This window comes from Cebidichthys violaceus, unplaced genomic scaffold, assembly GCF_023349555.1.
Source record: "Cebidichthys violaceus isolate CVI_PGR_0920_01 unplaced genomic scaffold, fCebVio1.0.p SCAF_1, whole genome shotgun sequence".
Lineage (NCBI taxonomy): Eukaryota > Metazoa > Chordata > Actinopteri > Perciformes > Stichaeidae > Cebidichthys > Cebidichthys violaceus.
The window spans coordinates 6,966,448-6,989,730 of NW_027176262.1; the positions used below are offsets into that span (position 1 = coordinate 6,966,448).

The window sequence follows — 23,283 nt, forward strand, 5'->3', positions numbered from 1 at the left end:
AATCAATCTGCAGCTTGCCAGGAAGCTGTTGGGATGCTCCACTGCTGTTGTTGCCCTGTTGCCTGACATTACTAACACAATTGATAGATGGGCGTAGTCCTGACTTACAGAAAAGCTCAGCTGTGTGCAATGTCAAGTTTATCTTCAAACCGAGACAAGATGATCACACATATGTATCAATCCTGAATATTCATTGAGTGTACCAGTGTCCCCCCAAGTATACCAATCCTCTCAACTCCTGTTCTTTACTCTCTGTGGTTGAGAGTAGCAAGGTGAGAAGATTGTGTGTGAACTCGCTCACACGGGAAATGAACCGACAAATCAGGATGAAATGAAAATCAAACGAGAGGGGGGTTGACTGAGTGAGGCAATTACCTCCAATAAAAAACATTTGTCCCTGGCACACAGTCTCAATCAAATCATCCCTTCTCTCGGTCTCCATTCCTGCTCTGCGCCTCTCACTTCCTGTCATCGTCCCCGTGCTTTCTCTCCGTTTCCTCCCTCTCTCTGTGTCTTTTCTCTTCTCCCCCTTTGCCTCTTTTTTTTTTTTTTTGTTCTTCCTGTCATCATCCCTCTGCTATTGTGAGATTGTTGATCTCCCCAGAGGAACTGTGGTGATGCTGGAGGAGTACGAAAGTAACAGGTGTCTCATTACTGTGCTAATAGCAGGCCACAGGGAGACGCACACATTTATTTTACAGTGACAAGAGAGATAACTCCTCCACATTCCTCTCTCTCTCTCTCTCTGTCTTTCTCTCTTTCTGTCTTTCTCTCAGTCATCACTTCATGGGTGAATTACCAGGCATGAGTAATTTTAACGTGTCGATGCCTACAGCCGGAGTCTATCTTGAGACGCATGCCCACACGACTGCCACCAATTCTCACATCTTCCATTTAACACCAGTGCGAGATTTACTTGAAAGCTGAAGCTCCGAGCTATGAAAAGATCTTTTTCTTTTTTTCAGCCCACTTTTATAGGAAAAATCAACTCTCTCATATTTTACCGCCATACCGGAAGAGATCACAGCGTCAAAATGGGCAGCAAAGATAATTGATGACATCTCGAAACCCCTCAGCTGAAGACCGGCTTCTCTTTTTAGACCCGGATCCTGCCTGCGGTACGCGAGGATCCAGCGAGCTCATTATACCGTGTCTCTGCAGCAGTAACGATCTCTCACACATCAGCTGCAGACTTAAGTTCTATCTCTATCTACACACACACACATATGCAACACGCAATTGCACAAACAATCTTCCACACTTAAGCGAATCCCAATGAGGCATGTAACTGGCAGTTTGTGCCTGGCTGTATGCTTGTTAGAGAGATATCGGCTGCTTAAATTGTGTTTCTCCGCATTACTGTGAGGGAAGAGAAAGCGAGCGCTGTGAGTGTGCGTGTGCGTGTGTGTGTGTGCGTGTGCACCAGTTCATACTTGAGACGTGTGTATGTGCATGGGTGCTCCTTTGAGGGAACGTGTGCCAGTCTTCATACTCGTGTTCTGCGGTATCAGATAACAAAGTGTGTTTATGTTTCAGGTGCAGGCTGAAAATGAAACCATTATTAAAGAATACGTTGCTGCAATGTATGAATAAATCAACTCCAGCCGACAGGAGGGGGCAGCGTGCGTAACCCCCGCACCACTGCTTAATGTACGACAGTATGGACGCCATTGTTTTTTTTCTTTTATCCAAAGCACTTTACAGGACTAAGACTACACACACGTTCAGTGGGAATTAAGTCACGTCAATGTGAGTGCTTTGCAAGCTACCGAGGATTACTCTGTGTGTTTTGTGTGTGTGTGTGTGTGTGTGTGTGTGTGTGTGTGTGACCGTGGTACATGAGGCTCATGGGTCATTACCCAGTCAGTCAGAGGACACAGAGGCCATTATCCCAGGGAGTCTGGTCACTAAATGTTTGATAGGCCTCGATACCGGATGTCCTGTTACTCCTCTCACATATATGGACACTAAGGACACAACTACCGATTATCAACTCATAAATCTGTAAAGATAATCGACATTATAGATCCCTGTGTGATGCGTTTCCGCTCAGCGAGACAATCGTATCTGAACAAAACAAAATCTCCTATGTGTGTTCGGTGCAGTCTGTAGCAGATAGAGGAGCGCGAATGTGTCGGCTCAGCAAAGTCCTGAGAGATGTCGAGCTGGTGGAGATGAGTCACGTAGCAATCTGATTATGCCTCCATCAAAGACAAAGTTCAGTCTCTGTGCTGCACCACAGTCAGTTGAACAAAATGGATGAAAAACACAGCTAAAAGACTTCATGGTATTATTTATTATCAAAATATGTAGATAGGATATCTAAAAAAAATACTATTACAAAGATATTCATAATGATAAGAATATATAATTGGTTCTACATATAAAAAGCTTTTTGCATGGCGTTGTAGCACATTGCCATTACATTTTTTTGTGACTGCATTGTCAGTGTGTTTTCGGCAACTGACGTGACACACTTTGTGTGAATAAGTTGAACAGTTCTATGAAACCTTTAGTTTGCTGACCAGTACTTTGCTGAAGCCTCGTCACCGCGTCAAGTGTTCTAGGATCGGGGAGAAGTGACTCCGAACACATCCATCCATGGAGAAGAATGTCACAAAATGTTGCACATCCTGGTGGTTTCTGGGAACTGTAGTCTGGTGGGCAGAGAGTCTTCTGGCAGCTTTGGGATTCCATCCAGGATCTCTAGCTTTGGCAAACAGAGGAAAACACTGCGCAAAGACAGAAGCAGAATGAGAGGACATGACACCGAAGGACAAGAACTCTTAACAAACACTTCCTCGTCTTCTCGTGTCTCCTCACCGTGCACGGTAGTCCTGAGTGAAGGTCACCGGGTTGCGGGTCAGGTTGAGGGAGCGTAGCGGGCTGCTCCCCAGGGCCCCCAGTCCCCCGAGGGAGCCGATGGCGTTCTCAGACAGACTAAGGTGCTCCACCGCTGGAAGCTTTGGCAGCTGACGCAGACACACCAGGTGGTTACGGTGCAGGTTTAGCATTCTGCACCTGGGCCAAAGGAAGCACTGATAGGGCTTAGCTTTCTTTTAGTGGCTACTGATACAATTTTATTGGATGTAGTGTGGTTCATACCTTGGCAGACGTACGGAACTCAAGTTGGTGAGGGAGTTGTCAACCAGTTGTAGTTTCTCCACGCGGATCAACCGGCGGAGGATCCGCAGGAAGTTCTCTTGCTGGAAGGGGTCACCCAAGTCCTGGTAGGACAGATTCAACTCCTGAGAAGAGACAGGCGGGGAAATCGTGAGAGCCTTCATCTGTTTGTCTCCGTCACAACTCCAGCCAGCTCCCAACATTCACTCCGTTATACTCTGCCATACCCTAACCCTCCCTATCCTTCCAGGTCCAGCCACTCCCTGCTGTCTTGCAGCAACCCGTTTCCCACCGTCTCCATCACCCGACCTTCACCTCCCACAAACACAAGTGCTTCCGATTAAAGACTTAGCAGTATAATTTACTGGCTACTCAGTTCCTTGTTAAATTGTCTAGTTTGCATTTGTCCTAGCTTCCCAGCTCTTCCTTTCTGCCTTCCTCACCATTTGCCAGATGCAGAGATAATTGATTGATTGAATTGATTGAAACAAGGACTTTTATCTTACTCCAAGTGTCTTTGGGTTGTGTTTCTGAGCCTCTCTCTCTCTCTCTCTCTCTCTCTCTCTCTCTCTCTCTCTCTCTCTCTCTCTAGTCTCTAGTTCCCCCCTGTACAGTATAACTTTATGGAAACGCACTGCTTGTTGACTTACCAGACAGTTTTCCCAGTTCTCTTGCAGTCTATCCTCCCATCGTTGTCCTTCCTCCTCTCTCCTCCTACTTTTCCTCCCTCTCTCCAAACAGATGTCATCCCCCTCTCTTTGAAGCAGCTCCTCTTCTGATGGCCCTTTTATGATGAAATTGTCAAAAAAAAAAAAAAAAAGTCTATTACAATGTTCATGTCATTATCATCCATTAAGTGAAAAACGATTCCTAATCCTTCTTGCTGTTTTAACAGTTATCGGTTGGGATTCTCTATGTCTGTCATTATCCACTAAATTAAATGAAACGTACATGAAATGAAAGCAACACAAAATGGAAGTGATTCATGAGCTCAAATTGCTTCTTTTTGGATGCTCAAATTAATTTAAATTTAAGCAGAACTTCATTAACTTCTGCTTAAAGAAGTTAATTAGCTTAATGCAGGTACGTTGCTGCAGCATAAAACAAAATCCCACTATCCAATTAATGGTTCTTTTTACTCCCACAAAAAAAAGAGTGCATTTTCTAGAGAAATACTCTCAAACAAAGAAGCCACATTGCAGCAGTGCACGAGTTGGAACACTGGACTCTCTTCTTTCATAACACAGGAAGTTCTTATGTCACATTTCCCTTCCTTCTGTTTCATTTAATCCAAGGTTACTGCAGCAAACGGAGCACAAAAGAAGGACTTCTGCTGCGGCTGTGTGCAGTTGTGACTATCGAAGTTCAAAAGTCACAGTGGTGATTTACTCTGATCCAGACCTTCTCTGACCCTGGGGCAGGTCAGCTGGTCACCCGTGACATCACACTGCTCCAGGCGATGCCACGACACGAACCTGAACCGTCTCGACGGGAGCTGACAGAAAAAGAAGCAGAGAGCAGGGTGAACGATCAGAAACAACTTCTATTGATCTATAATTGCGGTGCCTTTCCTCGAGTAAAGCTGTGAGAGGGTGAGGTGCATACGCAGAGACATTTGGACCGTTCAGTATAATGCTGAAGACACCAGTGAACAGGACACACACTAAAACTTAATCTACTCCTGTTTCCCATTAGTGCAATATAAACTGCATTCCCTCTGCGTTCAGTTATATGGCCAAAATCAATGGGTCATTTTTAAGACCATTAACCAATACTGCTACACATGCTAACAAGGTGAACGCGTTCAGCTATTTCTCCTTCAGATTGGCTGATGCTTGACAAGAACAATTAAAGTTTTATCATCTGATGATGGCAGCCCCCTCCTTTCTCGCCTACATCTCATCTCTCATCCCTCGTCTCTCTTTCCTTTATATATCCGAGACGTAATAGCTTATCAATAAAATTGCTAATGTCACATGCAAGTTGACTGTCTTCGTTACTCCAGTGTGATGAAGTACGGGACTAAACTCTTCTCCCGACGTGACCTTTTAAACCCCTTTACCCTCATCTTGTTCGGCCTTATTTTGTCTGAGTAACTTTACACCTTCCTCTGTTACTCTAGACACTGGAATGACCTCGCTGCCCCCGACCACCTTTCCTCATTGACTGGACACTCACAAAACAGCCCCAGGTCACCTGCTCACTTTTGAAAAGCACAGTTGATTAAATAAACAAAAAAAGAAATACAAACTTGACAGACTGATGCACTCTCTCAATTCCAAATGTTGGAAAGGTGGTAATTAAGACAAGTCAAATATATATTGTGTTGGGCTGCAAATAACTATAATAGAAAATGTGGATGATTCCGTCTACGACACAATTACTTGCATAATTAGAGAGGTATGGAAATAAGATACTATATTTAACATTTCATGAAAAAAATGCTACCAGGTAGTTAAACCAGCTCATTCTTTTATCATTTATTCAACACCTGATGACAAAATGCACAGGTTCAGTTCTTAAACAGATTCATCCATTATGAATGCAAACAATAAAAATAACCCCAAATCAGTATCCATTTTCAACTGTAGATGCCATTTTGCATCAGGATTTTAAGAAACACGCCTTCCATAGTCATGAGTACATAGAGTATATTTTTACCACAGGTAAAGAACTCTGCATAGAACATAGGGAGGATTTGGAAAGAAGACATTTTTCATCTCTCTTTAATCAAATAGTCTAAGAAGGCGACAAATCATTCTGCGGAGCAATCTAAGGGCGAGAGGCCAGTGGCCTCAGAGTATAATAGAGAGAGCAAAGACTGAGAAAATTAGGTTCAGAGAGGAGAGGAGGAAGTGGAGAGGGAGCACGGCTGAAAAGGAAGGATTGGATGGATGAGGAGAAAGAGGGGAGGACACAGGAGAGGTGTAAGAAGATGACAGAGGCAGAGCTACAGACGTGAAGGGAGGATAAGGAGCACAAATGACTTGAGGACAGCAGCAATGAATGCCTACTGGGTTATTGTGTCTGTGTGTATGTGTGAGAGAGTGTGTGTGTGTGTGTGTGTGTGTGTGTGTGTGTGTGTGTGTGTGTGTGCGAGAGAGAGTGTGTGTGTGCCACTCACAGGTGTCGATACAAGTCCAGAATCAGGACTCTGGTCCACAGAGAGAGGTGTGTGTGTAACCCCGAGGTCAGAGTACTGGGAGGAGTGGGATTTGGGGAAACTGCCACTGAGAGTGTTCACACCTGAGGAACTGAGAGAGAGAAAGATGAGGGTGATGCAGGACATCATCGCATTTCCGGGCAGCTGTCTTTTCGTAATGTAAGCCCTTGGTGTGTCCTGAAACCCTGACCACCGGCCGAGTGGGTAGAGTTACCGGTGAACTGGGCCTGACAATGCAGATTAGGACCCGTTGCCAGGGCAGCAGCGGACACCTGAGCAGGTGCTATTAGCTCATAATAGTCGCTGTATGCGGGGGATTGCTGGACAAACACACACACGCCTCTATAATTCATACTGCTAAAGTAATGATAAGCTATGCCACTTTACTACAATATAATAGTTGAATAAAGGTAATTTTAAATATAATTGAAAAGAATAGTAAAAAGATTAATGTTTGGAGGTTGTAGCAAGCGTTAAAGGCAGTGATATTGAAGTATAACCGGCCTCTGTGGTCTCTTGAGCCTGATAATTAAATTGGCAAACACCACACTGTCACTGAACACGATATCTCCCGTTGTCTTACCTTTCTGACATGTCCCAATCGTCTTTTGATAATATCTCCTTGCCCTCTTTAACGCATTGTGAACGGCTCGGTTTGGACTGCAGCCGTTACCCATGGAGCCCGCTGGGTTTTTGTTTTTTTAGTATTCACAGAGAGAAAGTTAACCGTCCTGTCTGCTCTGGCTCGGGACACTGACGCTGGTGTGGGGCCCGCTGCTGCAGGTGAGACTGCTATAAGCTGCTGGTTGCCTGGCAACAGTGTTCAGGTGTATCATACTAGAGGAGGTAAAGAACGAAACTGTCGCTAGGCACCGCTGCACAACTCAACCCTATGAAACATAAGAGGAAATTGTATTACTTTTAAATCAACTGTGACAGCTTTATTATAAATTGTAAACAAAAGAGACCAGGGCGGGAAAAAATACTAACATATTGTTTTGCGTGACAGAAAAAGAGAGCTTATACATACATTATACATTATAGTAGGTCCATCTTCAGAGTAAATCTGACCAAGTGGCAAACAATAATGTTACAATATGGTGTTATATATGTTTACAGCGTCATGTCTATCTTACAGTCTCCTGATCCATCCTCTCCTGTTTCTAGTTTTGGCCTTCTTCTTCTCAACACAATTGCCTTTGTTCATCTTGTTGGAATTTGATTTATTCCATTCTATTTTGTAAACTCTAACTTGGGTCTGAAAATGCTTGCCATGGCCTACTGGGGGCCATGGCTACATTCATTTTCAAAGAACAAATGTGGGAATGAGGGGATCAGTGGTGGTAGAATGCGTACTCCGTACTCATGTAGTACCACAAGGTTCTCTTCAAAGTCCTGAACTCAAATTGTATAAGGAAAAGTACGGAGGTGCAAAAAGCTCCAACCAAAAATGAGAAATGGTCCCTTTCTGAATAAATGAGTGAAACATCAATGCACTGCAGTAGTTTGTTTTTCCTTGTTTTTGTTTTTTGTGCTGTAGTTTCTCTTCCTGGATGTTTTCCTGCGGAGGAGGAGGAGGGATGATCTTGATCCAGATTTTCAGTGGCACACAATGAAGACATAAGGCACAGCGTTACCAGCTGATGAAAGTAATTTAGATCATAACTTCCTACACCCATGGGTTGTCGTTCCTCTACAATGCAGCTCGTTGTGTTCGAGATATTGCGGCGCTGAACACGAACCGTGCGCACTGAGGAGATGAAAAAGCTATTAGATATTTCACAGAGGTAAATGAAAACGCCTGGTACTACAGGGGACTGTGGAAACGATTCTCTCTGACATCGTACTAACTTGTGTTAAGCAGAGCTATTGCCTTTGCTGGTTATTTGAAGACTGAGTTATCATCTGCAGTAAACTGTAGTGTACATCAGCTTTTGCTATTAATTGTTGAAAGAATTCCACTTGTTTTGTTCTTTTCCGATCTGTTTCATCTTGTGTGACAGTCATGTCATACATAATTGGTGTTCTTTAAACACCGACTGAAGATAAGGATGGCGGCTTTCACAAAGCGTCAAATTGAATTCATCAAAGCATCTTTTTGTGCTTTTTTTTGTGGTGTTCTTATTTATCACACAGCACAAACGCTCATATAATGGCAGGCAGGAAACATCTGTTACGGATGTAATTATCAAGGCTTGTTTCCTGATATATTACTGTCAGTGTCAGTGCCACAGCAGTAGGTGTGTCGGTTGTGACAACTGTTTCCTTCATGAGATTACTCTTTAATGTTGAGTATTTGACTAACATTAAAAATATATACACATAAACAACATACATAAGTAACTGTCACTATACTGCCAATACAGTTATGAGTTACAGATAGCACAGGCAGTTGTTAATAGATTGCTGTGTAAATTGTGTTAATAACACTGAATAAATCGTACTACTAAATATACTGTTTATAGCCTAATTGAATATTTTATTATTTGGACTCTTTTGTTTTTATTGTGTGTCGTACTCTATAGTTTATTGCTCACTATTGGGCATATTAAACTCAGCATATAAAGCTGCCTCATATGTTCTTCATGATGCTTTTATACCTATGATATACATCAAGACAGAATACTAAAAATAAATGGTAATATTATGAACAAACTGATTTTCTTTTATTCAGTCTTCCTTATGGAGTGACATTTATCACAATTAACATGCGTGTCTCATTCGTCCTTGGTCACAGTATATCCCTGCCTAGCCTAGTGATATGATCTGTTTCCTTGTGTGTGTGTGTGTGTGTGTGTGTGTGTGTGTGTGTGTGTGTGTGTGTGAGGTGATGCCACAGGCCTGAAACCATTCCAAGATGCCTTGGCAGCATATTGTCTGCCCTGTGAAGCTGAGGTTACGGTTGAACAACCAACTTCTGCCCTAAGGTTGGCTTTTCAACTAAAACAGCCAACCTTATGTAAAGTAATTCATATATTCCGGCACAGAATATGTAATGGACTTTTTATAAACAGGTTTCATGAAATCCCAGCAAATCTGTCATTCAACCTGAAAGGTGCATTAGCTGTGAGCATTCAGATTAAAGGCCTCCTAAATGCTGTGGGAAGCCCAAGCTGCGCTGCCCTTTAAAAATACAGCATATATTTAGAAATGCCATTAACCACATAACAAACAATCTCCATGCAAAGAGAAGGACAGAGTCTTTTTTAATGGGAACACATTCATGTTTTTATTGAGTAAAAGACTGAATACAGCTGGTGTTAACGGTTTCTCCCTGTATGTACATCCAAAACAGTGCAGCAGATCTTTTTCAGTGCGCCTGCATGCTCCACTCCATCTCTATAGCAACCCACCTTAGTTACGCAGTCTCCCCTGCTCACCTGTGAGATGCCCAGCTGGGCCGTAAATCAACCGCTTGGATATGATAAGGCATATTAGTTCATCAGCAGTTTAGCCATGTGCCTACAGTGTAAAAAAAAAAAAAAAAAGACTAGAATACTGTACTGTCTGGAACAGATATATTACTAAGATTCATTGTAGTGGGACAAAATGTTTGCACATGTCTATTCTGCAATAAATACTGAAATATATATATATATATATATATATATATATATATATATATATATATATTTTATAGAACACAATGTCAAATGTACAGGGATATAATTAAAGTGTGAAATCTACAGTGTGCACATACTGTATCTGGAGTAAGAAAGGGTAAATATTTTAGAAGTAGAGAGAAAACTGTTTTGTGTGTGTGTGTGTGTGTGTGTGTGTGTGTGTGTGTGGGCGTAAGTGAGCGTGAAGCTGCTGAACTTAAAGGGGTTGTGCGTGGATTACATATCATGTGTTCTTCTTCTTCCTGTCTTTCTCATATACAAACCATACACCAGAGAATATGTACAACTTCCTTGCCCTGCATGTCTGTATCGAGGAGTTTAAAGCGTCCAGTATCAAAACACATCATATGTCGTATATGTCATATTTCAATATATAATATATCGTATAATATTCAGTTTTGTATATTTCTTTTTTTTCTTCCCAAGAGTATAAAACACAGCTGAAGATGGCGATAGAGGATAGGTAGCGTTTATGACGTCAGGATCTCGAGTGCGCTCACGCGGCGGTTACATGGAGTCAAAGTCATGGTCGTTGGGCTCGATGACTTCAGGGGTCATGACCCTGCCCATGAAGAGGATGGACCCTGAGGAAAGGAGGGGGGGGGGGGGGGGGGGGGGTAGAAAGTCAGGTCACAACACACATACTGCATATCAGAGGCACATTAACGTGCACAGAGACGCACATACCTGTCCTCCGGTTTCTGATGACAAAGAAGAACGGGTGATCAGCCATGACCTGTGGATACAGCACCAGAGTCCTGGTCAGAGCGATCATACCTGAGAGAGAGAGAGAGAGAGAGAGAGAGAGAGAGAGAGAGAGAGAGAGAGAGAGAGAGAGAGAGAGAGAGAGAGAGAGAGAGAGAGAGAGAGCAATGCCACAGTTATCTTCTGACAGATGGGGGCAGTGTTTAGTGATCCTGATGTTGCCGTAGAGACCCATTCATAGTAAGAAAATGCAATGTGTGGTAATGTTACCGATAAGGGCGATTATGACGAAGAACAAAAGAGGAAGTCTACCTGACCCGACGGCTCCTTCGGCCCCCTCCTCTGTCACATCCAGGTAGGCCTTCTGCACAGCCTTCCCAATGTACAGGTCCTTACCATCTGTTACACACACACACACACACACACACACACACACACACACACACACACACACACACACACACACACACACCATCACTATATATACTAGAGCATCACATCGTTCAGTCCCGTCCGCTCAGACAGAAAATCCTTATGAGTTGATTGAGAACTTTTCAAAATACCCCGTCTTATCTACCTACCTTCGAGATATAGACCATGTCCTCTGAGTACATGTTGATCTAGTACAAGATGTTCTGAAGTCCAGTTCAGCCTAAAGATGGTGTTTCACAATATAATTCTAGCTCCACCTGACCAGTAAGAACAAACTGTTCACCATGAAGCAAGAAGGGTCTGTTCATTAAGAGGTAATTTGCTTTAATCCAGTTGTTCTCTATGAAGCTACTTGTATCCTCACTAACCTTTATCGTTATTTTAATTAATAGTTTTACTTCAGATAAAATATTTATGTCTCTCTACTGCTCTGCCTCTGCAGCATGTATACGTCTGTCTCTCTCTCTCTCTCTGGATCTATTTTTACCGGATGATGTGACAGCTCTGACCTGCCCACTCTGTGCCAGTTACCTTGGTTACCTGAGAAAGTACCTGAGGCAACTTCACCGCAGCCAAGAAGCAGAAATTGAATCAACTTCTCATGCTGAACCCTTCTAGGAGTTTATTTCTCCTTTCAATTGTGTCTCAATCTATGTGTTTTATATAATAATCTATGGGTATGTGTCACATATTTCAGTGTTTGTACTGTGTGTTGTGGCGGTACTGATTCTCCCGATTTAAGCTGATCGGGAAGAAGCCAGATCCCAACCACATAACACAGAAATATTTACTGGCGTTTTCACAATAAAAAAATGGCTCTTTGATAATAAGGAACTGTGTATAAAGAAGGTTTAAATGAAAGTAAACCCCTCCAGCTAAGTTTCAGAACACTCAAAATCATCGTCAATCTGAAAAGTTAAAGGTTTGTAAGTAGAGGAAGAGTCTGAATGCCTCGAGGGATCAGCTCTCCACCTCTCTTAATCCCTAAAGAAAGAGCGTTTTTCATATCCTGACTGGCCGAGAGAGGAAATGTACCAAGCTGATCTCAATTTGTAATTAGGAGCCAGTCCCCCACACCTTGCACAACAGGTGATCTCAATAACCCTTCAATTAACAGCATGTACCAAAGAATGAAGGACTGCAGTGTGGTTTCCCATACATACAGTGTGCTGTTACCTGTCATGGCGGACAGATCGGCGTCGTTGGTGAAGATGTTCTTTATTCCTAGCTCCTGCAGAGTGCTCCTCAGGTCGATCTTCTGCTCCACTTTGAACCTGAACAGATTCAAAGAATCAGAATCAGATTACAATTTAAGAAAGTCAGATACAGATTAAGTGGACGGACATAAAATCATATTGTGCATTTTGTTGTATTTTGCCACTGTGGCATTAGCTCAAATATAAAAAGTCATCATCACATTGCATGCATGCCTACAGTGCTTGTATATCCGTCACTGTGTTTAAAAGTAAAAAGTGAGCGGGTAAGATTTCATAAAATAACATTTCTACATAAGCATTGTAACTAGTCAAATGTAAAATACATGATGTCTTCCTCACATATTTGCAGTGCGGGTGCATAGTTACTCTATTTTTAATGTTCGCAGTATACCCTTGTATGAAAAATCGGTTTTAAGAACTGCCATTTTCCGTCAACATTAATAAAGCAATCATAGAGTTCCAATGATGGAGGATGCAATTTAATAGGAGAAAAAAAAAATATTGCCGTCGTTATTATGGCTCCTTCCTCTGACTAAATTGAAAACGGCAATTACTGCAGGGACATTCTCTAGGAGCTTTGTATTCTGGGAAATGCAATGTATCAACCACAACAACAAGATGTCAATGTATTGTAGGTAGTCGATGCACAAGTAAACAAGGCATTTTGAGGTAAATTGGGTACAAAAAGTGATGTCACAAACCGAAGACATTGTGTAGCAGCGATTGTTTGAGTGCGTGATCTCACACCTGGGGAGGTAGACTTCCACCTTCTGCCGTTTGACATTGTTAGCCCACTCCTCCAGCAGCGATGCTTTGATGATGGGCTCCAGAGAAGCCAGCGGCACCTCCTGCCGAGGCAGAACGATCATCATGGACATGTCCTCCCCCTCATAGGGCATCTCCAACACCTGGTACACGCCGCCAGCTTCCTGTGAGCCATCGCTGAACTCGCCTGGTGGGGAGGAAACATTAGCAAATGCAAGCGTTGAAAGACACCACACAAACACATGTACTGGTGCTTCATGCAATGGGTTTGTGCACCTCGCTGAAGGAGGAGCAGAGCACATTGATCCACTGTATTGAGTCCATCGCGTGTGGTCATTTCCCTGATGCACTAATTAAAAACCACCGACGCTTCAATTAAAAGGCTTTAGCTACACTTGGTGTGGAAATGGATTGTATACATTCTGTGTGTAGAAAGCAGGAAAGGATTTTTAGTTTAGTTTTTTAGTGCAATGCCCTTTTTACACAATCATACACTTAACTGTCTTCAGGCATTAAATAAAACCCAGTAAACCGATCTGGGATCTAGAGGGGAAAAAACCACATCCTTGCATATACTGTGTACACACACACACACACACACACACACACACACACACACACACACGTGATTACGCACATCAACATCTGTAAGTGCTGATATCTTCTCACAGATATGTTACAAAGGCTGAGAAAGTGATATCTTCAGTCTTGAGGCAGATCATTAGGAGACATGTCTCTTGTATCTAATTAAACAAAACCCATCAAAAAAATAAATAAAATCTCATCAAGATAAGCCAACAAACGTTTACTTGAATTAAGCAAGACAGTATTTCTTAGTCAGGATGAGATAATCCTTTTACACTCAAAAGAAGTCCAACTAGATCTTAACTCTAAACATAAGCTTATCTCACTTACTTATGGTACTTGCAGTGTGAGATGGAGATCATAGAGCAACACTGCCAGATTTTATATCAATTTTGGCACATTATTTATTTCTTTTGAAGCTGCTTTTAAAAAAGGGAAAATGACAACAAAAAGAATTTGATCAACCAACATGTAGGATTCTGTGTAGCGGCTGCTAATGCAGAGTGAGGCATCGTTGCAGCAGAGAGCGGGGTGTGGCTTCCCAAAACATTTGACTTAACCAACATGATTGTGCTTCAAAATGAGAATGCAAAATCAGACTTCTCCCCAAGGACCTGTCCCTGTTCTGCAGCACACACACACACACACACACACACACACACACACACACACACACACACACACACACAGATCTCCTTGATCCTGGGTGTGTGAGAATGTGTGCACCCTGTGAAAGTAGATGTATGCAAGTGCAATCTCACTACACACATACAGACTGCACCAAAATAACTCAAACGCGCCAACTTTAGTAGCAGTGCAGTAAGAAGCTGATGTAACCGTCTTTGGCAGTACGTCAAACAAAAAAAAAAAAAAGACTAGATGCAGAAAAGACAGACTGGAGTCATTCAGGTGTATTATAGCCAACCTGCAGGACTGCAGTACAAACGGGTCTTACACCTCACAGTGCTGGCACAACACCAAATACACCAAAGACTGCCAAGTATAAAAGTGCTCCCAACTCAAAGCAGCCAGATTGTGACTTTGATTACATAGCCTTGAAAGTGTTTGAGGTATAGAAAACAGGATTTTTAAGACAGCGCATACTCAGAGAGTAAACCCAGACAGTGTATAATACATGTGTTAGCTACATCATAACCCCAAATCACACACACACATTAAAAAAACACATTTAAATGATTTATTTTGCCAAAATTGCAAATATTCCGGCATTTCAAATGTGAGGATTTTCTTCTTTTTTAATAGACTAAACCATAATTAGTTGCAGCTCTATGTAAAACAATACAGTGAGTTATTGTTCCAGTCCTTTGACCTATTGATAGAATGTTTTTCTTCCATTGAAAACAAAGCTGTGTCCCAGCATGCATGCCGTTTGTAGAAAATTGAATGATCAAATATTAAAAATGGAAAGAAGCAAAAGGTCTTTTGAGATATATTTTGGAAATTCACAGTGACTACTCTAAAATTACTCCAAATGATTGAAAATCAGCATAACTTTGGACAAAAAGATGTGCTGTTCTAAATCCAATTAGAAGCAGATATTAATAAAAAAAATCCCCCATGACACAGGTGTGTGTGAAGGGGCAGAAAAACCAAAAGAAATACAAAATGAAACAAAAGGAAACACAACGTTGTTTGTTCTGCCGACTGTCAGAGTAGATTTAGCAAAACCTAATGTATCACTACATAAGTTGCCACAGACTGTCACAGTACCGCTAATATTGTATGACATGAACAAAATAGCCTACAAAATGTACTAAATCAAACAGATGTACCAGGAGGAGTTTGTGCCAGTGAAGATTTTTGCAGCAGAGCTCACTGAGCAGAAAAGAAGAGTCTTTCCTGGGAATAACGCTCAAAATATGAATATTTCAGATCTAAGATTAACATTTTAAATAACCTCAGGAAAAACGAAATTCAAGGGCTTCAGAAAAAGAGCCACAAGTGCAATTCTAAAGACGGACACACACACACACACACACACACACACACACACACACACACACACACACACACACACACACACACACACACACACACACACACACACACACACAGGAAAACACAGCTCATCCCTACCATAGTAGAAGTCTCCCTGTTGGTACATCATGAGCGTCTGGACTTCAGAGCCGTCGTCTCTGCTGAAGGAGAAGGTTCTGGTGTTCTCTGGCCTGAACTGGTTTTTCCAGGAGCCCCTGAAGTAGACGGCGTTCACCAGGGTCAGGCGGGTCACGCTGCTGAAGTCCTCCGCTGATAGCAGCTCACGGATCTTACCTGGGAGGAGGGGTGATTAGTGCAGTGCGTCAGGATCTATATTAGTTTTTATTTGGTCATACGGTGTCGGCTGTGATGCAGCGAATGAAGTCGCGCATGAGGATAAAGATGGAGATCTGTGCAACTGAGATTTGGAAATGTATTCACAAAATGCCCTCCTTTCCTTCACTCCCTTCATCTTTCCCCTTCTTCCTCCCACCCACTACAACTCACTCTCAGTGTGATTTTCAACCCAGTTGTTGATCTGCTCGGCCACTGCCGCCGATTCGCTGAAGTCTACCGTTTCCACATCGGCCCGGAAGTACTTCCGCATCAGATGCAGAAACTCTGGGTTAAAGGTGACGCCTTCCTGCAGGAAAAGGCTGTTGGCAAATCTGATCACGTAGTGGGTGTCGTCGTCCGACAGCGCCGCCGTCAGGTTCTGGAGCAAAGAGAACTCCACGCCTGGAGAACAGAGGGAGGCACACATTCATAATGTAGCTGTATATAAAGAGCACAGGGCTGTGGAATAGATCCACACTACTGTCCAAAGTGGAAATTGAATCTTAGTGGTATGCATTTATCACAGAGCACCTTTTTCATGTCATTCACCATTCTGTTTCTGTTTTAAGGGTGAAGGGAACTCATGGTCATTAAAACAACGAATACATTTTGCAATATGGAACAAACCTTGGAAAAGAGTAATAGGCGTAACAGAAAAAAAAAATCACTACAACATTTAAGATGGAAATGACAACTGGCTGTTGACTGCTTGAGCATATACATTAGTAACTGCTATCTGCCACTTGGTTTCTTTTCTGAAAATGAAACAGTGCAGTGTCTATTTATGTACGTGTGGGGGCGTGCACATGTACAGCATGTTTGTGTGTATGTTAACTGAGATAGTTAATATAATATTTAAGGGGTACTCTAGTTATTTAGTTGTGCACCTCTTAGAATTGGGGGATGTTTACAATGGGTCAACCGCCAAAAACACTGGATCCTACATTTACCATGAAGCAACTGGAAAGCATCTTTCATTAAAAAGAGTACAACGAACGAGTAAACTGAGCTCATGTGGCTTTAATCAAATATGCAACATCAAATATGATTTAGTAAAAAAGGCACTTGCATCAAAGACTTTTCACTTTCGTAATTCACCCACCACAGATCCTGATTCTGGTGAAACCTGCTCATGAACGCGTCTCTCACCTGGCAGCAGGTGGCTGAATCCCACAGCCTGCCGTATCTCCTCCAGTGAAGCCCCCCTGGCCCCCAGCTCCACCATCCCCAGGGCCACAGCCACGCTCAGCGGGGAGAAAATGATGTTATCCTGATCCCCCGCCGCCTGCAGCCGGTGGTACAGTCTAACGGAGAACTCTGATGTAGTGTCCTCCGGAATGTCCGCCGCCCGGCAACCGTAGCGCGGCAACAGGATGGCGAGGAGGAGGAGGACCGGTGAGAAAACTTCCAGTATCAACATCGCAGCAGAGACCTCGGATAGCTAGAGTCAAAAGAGAGAGAGAGAGAGAGAGAGAGAGAGAGAGAGAGAGAGAGAGAGAGAGAGAGAGAGAGAGAGAGATACACAAAATGAGTGATTGGGGGAGGTGGATGGGGGATGGGCAGCCAAAAAGGTGGAGAAGGAAGGGAAACAGATAAGGACGGAGGGAAGACAAGATGAAAGAAAGGAAATGATTTGGGCAGGGACGGAGCCAAAAGTGGGGAGAGGAGGATTGTAGAGAGGATAGAGAGGGAAGGCAAAAAGGAGAGGATTGCAGAAAGGAGGCAGGAGGTGAGAGAGAGATACAGGTAAAGAAGATTATTGTGTGAGGGAGAAAAGGAGATGAAGGACAAGAGGATTTTGGAAGGGATGGAGAGAGAGAGAGAGAGAGAGAGAGAGAGAGAGAGAGAGAGAGAGAGAGAGAGAGAGAGAGAGAGAAAACAACTGTCAGTCAAACAGTGAGCTCAAAAGAGGAACGCATTCATGAAAAAACAATGTTCGCACAGGTGTACTTACAAATGCAAAGAGGACTCTATATTTGGGATAAAGACAGTGTTAAATACTGGACAACTGCTGCGATAGTGCTGAAAAATGAAAAGAGAGGGGTAAAAGGAGAGCGATTAAAGAGAAAAAAGAAAAATCGCTACAGATTAAAATGAATTCAGATGAAAGGGCAGTGGGTCAGGGAAGAGGTAGAACAGAAAGGACAGAGAGGGGGGGGCAGAAGCAGTTGTGCACAAGAATAACAGACAGAAGGACATGGAGAGAGAGAGAGAGAGAGAGAGAGAGAGAGAGAGAGAGAGAGAGAGAGAGAGAGAGAGAGAGAGAGAGATAGTTGATAAACAACAAGAATGTGCAGTAACTACAAGTGTACTACTGCTGACTGCAGTCAGCACTGCTGTTCAGACTATATCTGCTAAATGAGCTCATACATATTTTATGACCATTCTTATCATCTTGAGTTAAATAAGCTTCCTTCCTGCAAAATCGTCTCTCGCTCTCTGTGTGCGTTTGAGCCTTTGAATGTGAATGGGCGAGTTCCTGTCCGCACAGAATGACTGATGAGGAAGCGGCCTTTACCTCCCTCCTGCATCCTCCATCCTTCCCCTCGTCTCTCCATCTCTCTGTCCCTCTCATCCACACATTATCTATCGTCACCAACTCCCTCCTATACCTCTCACTGCTCTACTTATACCTTTTTCAGTCTCTTTAACCCTCCCTTGCTTTATAGACGTAAAAAAAAAATGACAAGGAATGTACACACACTGCACCATCTCGCTGGTGCTGCTGTTGCCAGGCAACATTGTTTGCTGCTGCCCAAAGGATAAAAAAAGAAGTCAATAATATGTATAGCCTAGCATAAAGAGAGAGAGAGAGAGAGAGATACTGAGAGATGGCGCTAAGTGTGAACTAACACATGGACATTTGTTGTGTTGTTTGTCTCCCCGCTGTGCTGTTGTCATTATACAGTTTGTATAAAGGATTCAATTGGGCCGGAATCTGCTGGCTGCTGCTGTATGTGTGGTCACAATGTACCTGAGTGTCAACAACAACAATGGGCCGCAGCCACAGAGAGTTAGTGACCCGTCCTGTTGTGTGCTGTCCTTTCCATTGCTGTGCTGTGGCATGTGACAAACAACGTTTCACCTCCAAAATGGAGCCGGTCCAGTCTGAGGGGATGCAGTAATGTCAGATCCATTAAAAAGGATTAGTCTGGTGATGGTCGACGTTTTTCCTCATTGTCAACGAATTCAATGAAAAGACCAAAACCCAACAATGAATTGATCCTCGTATTCTGTGTCTATGTAGCCAAAGCGTATTCCTCTGTGCCTAGAACCCAAAACTAACTATCAAAATACATCCACAGTAGTTTCTTTTGATTCAATCCCACACAAACCACCCTCCTGTTGTAAATACTCACTATAAATACTACTAGTACAGCAGCCAATCTGTGCACTTCTTTTTTAACTGTTTGAGTAACGTTTGAAACTATTTAAACTTTTCAAGGAAATTATTTGTCATTTAAAAATCATCTTTAAAGATTTACATCTTTAAAAGAACCAGAGGGGCTTGGGCGTTTGGTTTTTGTCATCGTTGGTTCTGGTCTTCTGTGATTTGTTTACAATAATACAAATATAGACTTCTGCTAGAGCCTTGTCCTTAAAGCAACACATCCTGAGTGAGTGGCCGGAGCCGGCCAGCCCTGGCTTCATTTTACAATGACATGCATCAGGTCATAAGATTTGAGGTTACATCCCTCATTCTCTTGCATTAAACACACATCGCCACACCTCACTTCCACTTTATGTCCTTCCAAACCGACGGTCGGCATTTCATCTCGTTTGCTCTCAATCTATAAGTATTCGGACAAACTGCTTTTGACAAGAACGGCATTGACCAAACTGCCAGCTGGATTTGCATCCAGTTGAGTCAGCAAATGGAAATCCATTTCTTTTCACTGGGAGTGGAGTCACATGACACTTTGCCCTTCATGTACCCAAAGATGTGAACAATTTGTGGAGTTTTTGCGCCACACTGTATAAATACAATATGGTGGCCTCTGACGTAATCCAAAAAAGATTAGGCCGGTTATGTTTTCATCTTATTGTCAAAACTGTCTGAAAATAGTGCCCAACAAATCCACTATTTAAGCTTGTTTGAGTAACATTTGCTGAAAACTGCAGAGCCCAGCTGGTTTAAGAAATGATTACATTTCAAAACAACAACAGCAGCAGCAGCAGCAATACATTTGTGAGTTGTTAAAAATGTTACAGCGTCAGTCGGTTGAAATGGAGCTTGGCTTAGAGACAGCGTGGGCCAGTCAAAAAGTGCTGAGACTGATGCATTATTGATGTTGGTTCTTTTCATGGGATTTGTTGACATATAGAGTAACACCTGCCTAATCGCTCAATGTGTCCGTTCATTGTGTTAAAAAAGAGAATAAGAGTATTAAGTCCATTGATAGAAATACTGCATGATATTGAATTTAATCAAATATTAAGTTAGATATGAGTCATTCCATAGCAGGACGGCCCATCAACAGGGCAGAAGTTGTTGATGCATTAATGATGCAGAACTTTCAGATTTTAGCAAAAAAAATAACAAAATGAAATGACACCCGAAGGCACAAACCCAGTGTTTGACAAGCAGTTGATAAACTGTTAGCGACTCACGTGTGTTCACCTGCTCTCACATGTCGTGCGTCACTGAAGACAGAGCGAGAGAGTTCCAGAGAGAGTGAGGGGAAGGAGTGGGGGGGGGGGGGGGGGGGGGGCTGGCGGAGATGTAAATGGAGGTAATGTTCCTGACCTTCCGAGCTGTGGGAGCTGAACTTCTCTGAGACGGACAGCCCTGCTTTCTGTAAGGAAAGACCCAGCCGTGCAGTTAAGCCAGGGAAAGTAGTGTGGAGCATCATTGTGTGTGCAACTGTGTGTGTGTGTGTGTGTGTGTGTGTGTGTGTGTGTGTGTGTGTGTGTGTGTGTGAGTGAGTGGTTAATAACACCATGGGTGGCTGGCTATTACTTGTAACGGTGACACCGTTCTGACCTTTTGAGTTGTGGCATGTTGTCTGCAAGAGGATCCCACACTTTGGCGGTTTGGCCATCGATGACTATATGAGCCCAACTTTGGCTCCAGTCTGCTCAGGTGGGGTTCCCAGCATGCCTCGCAGGTAAGCAGGGAAACCCAACACCCAGCTATAAAACGCTCTCTCGTGACTAAAAGAAAAATCTCCCATGGTTTAAGTTGCAAGAGTTTAATCCTGACAACTTGATTCATTCTGTGCAATTAAACTCACTGGCCTTTAAAAAGCAGCCTCTAATCTCTCCGTGTAATCCTAATTCTCAGACAGAATAGATCGGCGGTTGACATTTCCACAATTAAAACGTGACGTCACCAGAATCCACGGCATGTACGTTAATCCTTACTGCCATTTAAACCCAACACCTTGAAACGGCACGCTTCGGAGGCCGGGGGAATTTATTAAACATGGACATTCTTATTCACGGTACAAATACACACACACACACACACACACACACACACACACACACACACACACACACACACACACACACACACACACACACACACACATATTGAAGTACACATTTCCACACACACACACTTCCAAGCCAAGGTTACCAAAGCAACTGCAAGTGATGGACATTTTTCGTTTTGCCAAGCTGACAGAGAGAATTTTTTACCCTTTAAAGATATCTTCCTCCCTCCATATAGGCAGATAAAGTATCTTTCCTTTTTTTTTTTTCACACACACACACACACACACACACACACACACACACACACACACACACACACACACACACACACACACACACACACTACTCAGCATTTCCTTTCTAACCCCTGTCTTTGCAGGAACTCTTCACACCAGCTCCAGTTCTGTCACTCAGTTGCACTCTCTGACATTGTCTGGTACACACACACACACACACACACACACACATACACACACACACACACTCCCTCCCCAGACGCACATGCAGTACACCGACTGCACTCAGTCATTTTACAAAAACAAGGCGAGCTCCTGCTCTTCTTCTTCTTCTTCCCTCTGGAAGGGATCACAATGGAGCTGCAGCAAAGTCCCCAAACAGTATCTTCCCCCCCTTTAACCCACTTCTCTGCTCCATCTCAAATCTCTGCACACTGGTTCACTTAGGCTCTAAGTACACTTCCAAACTGTCGAAGCTCAAAGGCCCTTTGATAAATTCTGTGAAAATGCTGGCGTCCCATTTCATGAAGGCCTATCAATCTGGGAACGATCTGCAGAGAATGACGTCTGTGATTGTCTCTGTTCTCGAAAAAAAAAAAGCCTTGAATTTCTGCGATGGACACTCTGGCACTCTGGTAATCTGGCACGATTTCACCATGAAGATGTCGAACTTATAAAAGGGCTTTTTTTTTCTCCAGTTCAGAGAGAATGGAGTCTGATTATCATTCATGAGTTTCAAGTTTTCCTTGGAGGCGCCAGAGCGGCCGTGTTCTACATATTGTTCTGGTTTTGAACTGAGATAAATGCAAGAAGGCTCATGAACGCTCACACTAAAAAATGATTAAACCTACATCATTAATCTCCAATCACACACGTCTCTGAATGTCTCACTTTTCTCCCAGTTTGATTAGACACCAGTCTCCCACCTATTTGCTCACCCGCTGATGTGAAGACTCCCAAGGCGGGGCGGAAGATTTACACAGCGACGCTGAAATAAAACCCACCGCTGGGTAGAGTCTTTAACTCCATTACAGTGTCGGAGGAAGGAAGCATTAAGCCCCTGTGACCGGCTGGGGACTTCCATTACTGTGTCCAATAAAGTGAATACAATTCATCAATCAAGTTGTCCGTTCGGCTCTCGCCCCTTATTTGCACTTACTGGAGCAACTATATCTCATCTAGAGAGAGAACAGAAAGAAGAGTGCAACAGTTCTGTTTGTAATAACCCTGTTATGTAGCGGTAATAGATGAGACAATCACAGTAACCGCAAAGGAAGAATCTCAAAATCCTGAAGAATGACCAGAATTTAAGTTTTTAGTCCATTTATATGTAAATTTTAATTATTAAAAGGTATTGACAAAAAGGTAAGTTAACAACCACTTCAACATTATTTAGAAGAGGTTACAATGTGTTACATGAATGTTCATCATTTAAAACTAAACCCTCTCAGGTTCAACATCTTCAAAAACAGTATGCAGCCACTCCCCCCAAAGCAGCAATTACTACCAGCATGTTCACTCAGGTGTTTCATGTCTTTTTTTATTTTCCATAATTCGAATATAAAATGCAATGTGTCCGGGAATAAACTTCATTGAATTACTTTTTAATTAAACCATAAATCCTAGGATAAAATGCAACCGCAGTTTCACGACCAAATAAG

The 23,283-nt window shown here is 42.8% G+C and overlaps 2 protein-coding genes across 4 annotated transcripts in view; both read right to left on the reverse strand.

Annotated features, from left to right (window-relative positions):
* Positions 1-2,377: 2,377 nt before the first annotated feature.
* LOC137875639 (acidic leucine-rich nuclear phosphoprotein 32-related protein) lies at positions 2,378-3,926 on the reverse strand. Its single transcript, XM_068715108.1, has 4 exons — positions 3,774-3,926; positions 3,106-3,248; positions 2,824-3,021; positions 2,378-2,732 (listed from the first exon to the last, which is right to left on the reverse strand). The coding sequence occupies exons 3-4, from the start codon at positions 3,012-3,014 to the stop codon at positions 2,615-2,617; spliced, it is 309 nt and encodes a 102-aa protein (XP_068571209.1). The 5' UTR covers positions 3,015-3,021; positions 3,106-3,248; positions 3,774-3,926; the 3' UTR covers positions 2,378-2,614.
* A 5,562-nt stretch (positions 3,927-9,488) lies between these two features.
* The window catches only part of serpini1 (serpin peptidase inhibitor, clade I (neuroserpin), member 1), a 19,317-nt gene continuing 5,522 nt past the window's right edge, over positions 9,489-23,283 (reverse strand). For 2 of the 3 annotated variants that reach the window (XM_068708714.1, XM_068708696.1), the window contains exons 2-9: positions 17,097-17,388; positions 16,119-16,349; positions 15,711-15,905; positions 13,011-13,215; positions 12,223-12,320; positions 10,927-11,013; positions 10,597-10,686; positions 9,489-10,493 (exon numbers count right to left, since the gene is read on the reverse strand). In XM_068708714.1, the coding sequence (XP_068564815.1) occupies positions 10,417-10,493; positions 10,597-10,686; positions 10,927-11,013; positions 12,223-12,320; positions 13,011-13,215; positions 15,711-15,905; positions 16,119-16,349; positions 17,097-17,367 (1,254 nt within the window). In that variant the 5' untranslated portion in view covers positions 17,368-17,388 and the 3' untranslated portion in view covers positions 9,489-10,416. Of the gene's footprint in view, positions 10,494-10,596; positions 10,687-10,926; positions 11,014-12,222; positions 12,321-13,010; positions 13,216-15,710; positions 15,906-16,118; positions 16,350-17,096; positions 17,389-17,901; positions 18,029-23,283 lie in introns of all 3 variants that reach the window. The other variant, XM_068708705.1, reaches the window with a different exon arrangement.